Source organism: Agrilus planipennis, unplaced genomic scaffold (genome assembly GCF_000699045.2).
Source record: "Agrilus planipennis isolate EAB-ADULT unplaced genomic scaffold, Apla_2.0 scaffold30, whole genome shotgun sequence".
In the NCBI taxonomy this organism is placed as follows: Eukaryota; Metazoa; Arthropoda; class Insecta; order Coleoptera; family Buprestidae; genus Agrilus; species Agrilus planipennis.
Genome location: NW_020438923.1, coordinates 1,336,989 through 1,343,012, shown reverse-complemented (window position 1 = coordinate 1,343,012; position 6,024 = coordinate 1,336,989). Strand labels below are relative to the sequence as shown.

At 33.3% G+C, this 6,024-nt stretch overlaps 3 protein-coding genes across 3 annotated transcripts in view; all 3 read right to left on the bottom strand.

Annotated features, from left to right (window-relative positions):
- LOC112904294 (myosin heavy chain 95F-like) overlaps nucleotides 1-5,766 on the bottom strand; it is an 11,140-nt gene extending 5,374 nt beyond the window's left edge. The window contains exon 1 of the mRNA XM_025973945.1: nucleotides 5,588-5,766. The gene's annotated coding sequence lies outside the window, so the exon portion shown is untranslated. The remainder of the gene's footprint in view (nucleotides 1-5,587) is intronic.
- Nucleotides 1,961-3,400, bottom strand: LOC108732306 (transmembrane emp24 domain-containing protein 1-like). The gene has a single exon (XM_018463019.2). It carries the CDS (start codon nucleotides 3,376-3,378, stop codon nucleotides 2,677-2,679), a length of 702 nt encoding a protein of 233 aa, XP_018318521.1. The 5' UTR covers nucleotides 3,379-3,400; the 3' UTR covers nucleotides 1,961-2,676.
- LOC108732307 (transmembrane emp24 domain-containing protein 5-like) lies at nucleotides 3,527-4,428 on the bottom strand. Its single transcript, XM_018463021.1, has one exon. The coding sequence runs from the start codon at nucleotides 4,203-4,205 to the stop codon at nucleotides 3,552-3,554; it is 654 nt and encodes a 217-aa protein (XP_018318523.1). The 5' UTR covers nucleotides 4,206-4,428; the 3' UTR covers nucleotides 3,527-3,551.
- Nucleotides 5,767-6,024: the final 258 nt, after the last annotated feature.

The window sequence follows — 6,024 nt, the reverse complement described above, 5'->3', positions numbered from 1 at the left end:
CTGCCTCTAATATGTCTCTGACTAGACCTTCATGCCTGAGAAGGTGTCCTACCAACCTATCTCGCCTATTTTTTATTGACTTCCATAGAGTCCTCTGTTCTCCTATTCTTTCCAATACCTCTTCATTTCTAACCTTCTCTATCCACGATATCCTCATCATCCGCCTATAACACCACATTTCGAACGCTTATAATCTTTTCGCACCCGTACAGCGCCGCGCTCCTAACATACACCTTTAACAATCTTTTTCGAATTTCTAAATTAATCGTTCCCAGGCATGGAAGTGAGTTCTTTTTATTAAAGGCAACACGACCCTGCGCTATCCTCTGCTTTATATCCCTACTATTCCTTCCGTCCTGACTTCCTAGATACCTAAAATCAGCCACTTCTTCCAATCTTTCGTCTCCTAACTTTAATGTCGCGTACAAGTTCATCATTTCTCGACGACTCCTTGTACATATCCAAGCGTCCGTTAATAATCCTATGATTATCCTTTAATTGCCATCAAGGCTGTTATTGAAACCCTATTATAATAGACGTACGTATGCAGATTGTTACAAACAGATCAATAAAAATAGGGCTGCCCAACATTGTACTTAAATAGTTCGTTTATTTATTTACTACTATGTACAGAAATGCTACAAAACGAAATGAATAGATAACAAAATTCTTTTTTCCTTTTAAAGTACAGAATCAATAACAGTAATAATAAAATCGAGAAACTAGTTCACAGTAGATATTTATTTATTTTGGGAATGATTAAAAGGTGGCTTGTCGTTATCAACAAAATAATATTGCGCAAACAAATAAATCGAAAATCTACGTAATTCTTCTGTAAAACAAGTGAAGTTTGCTTGGACATTGACAATAATTGAGATGAGAATTTCGTACAAAAATTTTCTTAGACACTAAACGAGGGTTTAACATTAAAAATATTACATTATTAATACATTGGGATCAACGGCTATAATATCAAGTATTGCCATTATAAAAATTTATCACGATGCTTGGTCGTTTTTTATTTTTATTATTTATATCTCTTGAATGGTAATCGCCATTTACATATATATATATATATACATAATATCATGTGGGTGAAAACGGTGCGATTTTGTTTGATGCGTACAGGTATTTACAAGGAGAATGTCGAATCCGTGNTATATGCCTCAATGTGCAACAGATAATATTAAACTAGCAATGGGTAAAAGAAAACAAATTCGAATATGGGGTGGGGCATGATCCTAATGAAACTCGTAAATTAAGTTAATACATTTTTAATATTCACTGTACAATTTGTTTCTTTTGTGAAAGCTATGCTAATTCCTATGGTATCAGTCTTCAACGATTCGAAACGCTTTTACGCTAATCCATCCCTAATTATCTAATTAGTAGCTGGTCTTAATAGCATGGAGCAAAACAAAACTGTTTAAAAGAAAGTAAAGCTGTAGCGGATGTTTTTTTCCTCTTTTGACTAGAAATTATAAAATAAATTCAGGAAGTTGTTGATCCGTTTCAGAAACAAAGGATTATACGGTTTTGCAACAATGAAATGGTTTGTTTTGCGTTACAGGTGTATTTGTGGAGAAAGTTTACAGAAAATAGAATAAAAAAATACTTGACAATTGTAAACTAACGACATTCGTTTGCATAATTAATATATCTAATTAAAAATTGGTTAAACACAAATTTTTCCCTTAACACAAATTGCAAATAATTTTATTGGTGGTCTGTTTGTGGGGTTTTACAGACATAAAAAGTTAAAAATCACGTAGCAACACTAAGACAGCTCAATTAAACTAATAGGCCAAATAAATAATAATTTAATTAAACGTACTTGTATGAATACCATCTGTTATTGTACCGTTTTGACAAGTACTTTGAAGATACTCTTCGTAACTGTTACAAAATAGATGCATGCATACATATATAAGAATATATATAATTAGGTAGTGTAATAAATTTTAGACGTTTTTTAAATAGTACCTACAGTATACAGTAATAAAATTAAAAGAATACGCTTTTAATTATTTCAGTTGTTTTGGTGAGTGCAGAGTTATTGGTTATTATCATATAAACATTTAAAAGCATTTTCCTTTCATTTTATTAGTACATTTGAAAAATGGTTCATAAATTCATCATCAAGGAGTTTATTTTGCATTGGCATCCTAGATTTTTCAATTTTTCCATTAAAACAATCAGTTGTTTCAATTGTTACGAGCTGTATCTGTTCTACAAGAACAATAAAGAAAAAACAAATTGTCTGAGCCACCGCAGATACAACAATAAAAAGCAAACCTTAGCGAAACAGTTACGGTAATAATTGTTCTGGCTGACTGTTACAACCAGCAATTTTGATGTGGGTAGAAAAGGAAAAGTTGACAAATCACATTGAACAGGTGCACTTAGTTAAGGTTTGGGTTTGGCTTCCTTTCTTTCGAAATAAGAGATTCTTTTGTTTTCAAATATCGATTAAGGTGTCAATGGTCTTTTTTCCTCTTCTAGCTGAGAAACCATCTTGACAAAAGGAAATCTCAAATCGGAAAAGTTGCACAGATAACATTAATCAGTTAATTAAACAATTATTTATTGTATAAAATGTAAAACAGTTAATTTTGTACAAAACAATTTTTTTTTATTGAAACTAAATAATAAATGGGCAAATACAAATTTTATTTTTTAACGATTTGTACGTTTTTTCCAAATTCCGTGGATCCTTGACTTTTCATCAAAAAGACTCCTGACCATTAAGACTTGTATAAGTCCGGCTGCTAACATCACCGCCATTTGAACTACCGAATACGTGTTAACTAAACCAAGTTTCCTTTCAACGAGGTACTTCTCCCAATCTTCCCGTTTTTTGAATAGTTTTTGTGAATACCGTATCTGTCCTACATTGAGTTGTAGTTTCGTTATCGTTTGTTTTAAATCGGCTATCGAAACATGATAATTTTGTTCTTCAGCTGCATATTGGATAGTTGCGGTCTTTGCTAAATCGGACCCTTCTTCTATAAAGTACTGGAAACTAACGGTTTTCGTGTGCAATTTACTGTGTGAATTATCGAAGCATAATTTGTATTCTCCGACACTTTGTGGTACGAGGTTTATGCTACTGGTTTTAGTTCTTTTGTTTTCGATCAGTTTATTACCGAGAGGATCGAGGACTATGAAGTTTACGTCTAAGTCTCCTTTACCTCCGTCCTTGACGTGGTACGTGATGTTGACGATCTGACTGGGCTCCCAAATTTCACAAAAGCAAATGTCTCTCTTCGCTTCAACAAAGAATGTAAGTTCTGTCACTTTTTGCGAAAAACATAACACTAACGATAAAACAAATGAAATTACGAAAAACAACAACGAAATAGCTTTTTGTTTCATCATTTGCAGCGGACTAAATTTGAAGCGGCGCTTGTTTCGTTAGTACTATCAGCCGGTGATAAGTTATAATTAGTTAAAATTAACAAGTGCAAATATGATACGATATACTTTGCCAATAATTGTTTTACTTATCAAAAAATTGTACAAATTTATCAAGAACTAAAGCGAAGGCTAAATTATTTTGTTCTCCATATCTTGTGTATTCTGGATCTTTCGTCAAACAGACTTCTTATCAAAATCACTTGCACAACCCCAGCGAACAGCATTACGACCAACTGAGCCGCCGAAAATTGATTGATGGTAGAACTTTTCCTTTCTATGATGTAGTTGTCCCATGTCTCTGTCATCCTGGACTGTCTCTGAGAAATTCTGACTGCGGCCAAACTGTAATCGACTTTATCCACAATTTCCAAAAATTTATCGGGAAGTCCAACATTGTCTTCTGGTTGAAATTCATACGAAGCTGCTTCACCTGTATCTCCGTTTAAGTCAAAAAACTCAAAATAGACGATTTTGCTGTTGACGCTGCTGTGGGAGTTGTCGAAACAGAATATGTAATCACCATCAAGGGTTGTAGAAATTATTGTGTTTTTCCCTCTTTGTTTCAGATCATTTATCATCAATGCACCGTTAGGATCAAATAGCACAAAACTGATATCGAGCTCGCCTTGACCTCCGTGTTTGACGTAATATGTAAAACTTACACTTCGGTTTCGACTCCATTCGTGATGAAAACAGGACTCCTGTTTGGGATCAACCCGAATTGCCATCTCCCACATTTTAAACGATTCTGAGAAACTTATTAACAAAAGAAATAGCAACAGAATCATTTTAGCAATTAGACTATTGTATTTTGAAAAGTTTATAACGACTAACAGAAGGTCTCCAGTTGAAAACGTTTTATCTAGCAATGATAAAGACAAAAAATAATCGAGTACCTTGATTTTGATAACATATAACGAAATATTTAAACCAATTAATACGAAAACTCTTAAGAAAAAGTTTAAGGTATCTTTCAGAAAAAAAAAAAAAAGTTAGACTTCTTCATCCAAAATCCATTATTATGTAGGTACCTACATGTACTGGAAGATTAACTTTGATGGATAATAAAATAAAAAATACACTTCAAAACGTAATGTGTTTTTTAAAAATCACCTTTTCTACTATATCCTATTAAACTAATCTAATCTTTCCTGATTTTCGTAATCATTTGTAAATAACTGCACCGGCAACTATACACGACGTTAAAATCTCCAGGGGAAATTCGTGGCTCCTTTGTTTTTGTTTTTAATTAGAATCTGCTTGATTACATTAGTCAAGTGATTACTTTTCCAGACGTGATATGTAAAAGCTGTTGTCTGTGATCTTTTTTGCATAGATCCGCTTGCAATTGAAAAGCCTTTGTATGACCACCCCATATCCTGTCCTAAAACCGGATGGACCTACACCTACGTGATCGACATCGTTACAAGTCAGCGACAACAATAAAAATCGTGTTTTGTCATAAATAAAACAAACACAATCCTTTATCGCGATTACCAATTGTTATCGTTGACAACATGGCCGAAGACAGTGTATTTACATGTTTGTAGGTGATAGGTAGGCGTAAAAATGATACAATTACAATCCGGATTTTTTTTAATACTCAAAAAATGATAGTGGCAACCTGATAAGAACTGTCTGTGATTAACGCATAAAATGACATTCTATATTACAAAAAATATACCTAATGAGGATTTTATTAAAATAAACTTTAATTTGTTTGCATGGTTCTGTCTCCCTTAAACTTAAAAAATTTCAGTAGTATGAAGTAATAAAGTCTGATAAAATCTAATCACAAGTAAACGGATTGTAAAGCATAAACGACATTGAAAGTAAAAAGCAATTGGAAAATTTGCAACTTTCATGTAACAATTTTAAACAGTAATTACTAACTTATTGCTTATGCAATGTATTCAGGGAACTTGAAGCACCAATTAGCGGAAAATCTAGATGTGTGTGTTCTAATACGTAGCAGTTGTTCAAATATGACATAAGCATTAGCGGTAAGCGTGTATACGTGTGGGTAGTTGATTAACAAATACAATTATCGTTTAATATCGTTCGCCAAAATATGTTAGTAAATAGATAAAAAAAACAGAAACAAAATTACCCCTTAATATTTAATGGGAACCGGCAGTTTCGAGAAAAAAAAAGACAGTTCAGAACTCACCTTCAAACAAAAAAAAAAGAAAACACCAACTTTTGTTTTAAAAAAGAAAGTCGCAAAAAAAAGACGACGACAAATAACGCGTTTTTTATCCTAAACCACCTGTCGAAATTCACAATTCATTTCATTGTTCGCGGAACGTACATAACTAGTTATTTGGTTTCTCTCAGGTGAGTTGTTACCTGTACGAAACAGCTTTAGACACCTCCGATACGCATGCGTCCGCCGAGAGGATAACCACCTTGGTTTTCATTTTACAGGCTTAGCGAAACAAAACCGCTTTTGAGAGACAATTATCCGCTCTTCGGTACCATAACTGTTTCGTCTTTGAAACGCCTCCTTCAAAAAGCTTTCTCTTCCACATTATTAATGTCTAGTACGAAAAGTACCGTGTCTTCTTTATACCGGGTCTGATCAAAAAAAAAAAACAACAGTTTTTT

Bases quoted from the DNA above. Each gene is read 5' to 3' on its own strand.
- LOC108732306 (XM_018463019.2), bottom strand. From the start codon at position 3,378: ATGATGAAACAAAAAGCTATTTCGTTGTTGTTTTTCGTAATTTCATTT.
- LOC108732307 (XM_018463021.1), bottom strand. From the start codon at position 4,205: ATGATTCTGTTGCTATTTCTTTTGTTAATAAGTTTCTCAGAATCGTTT.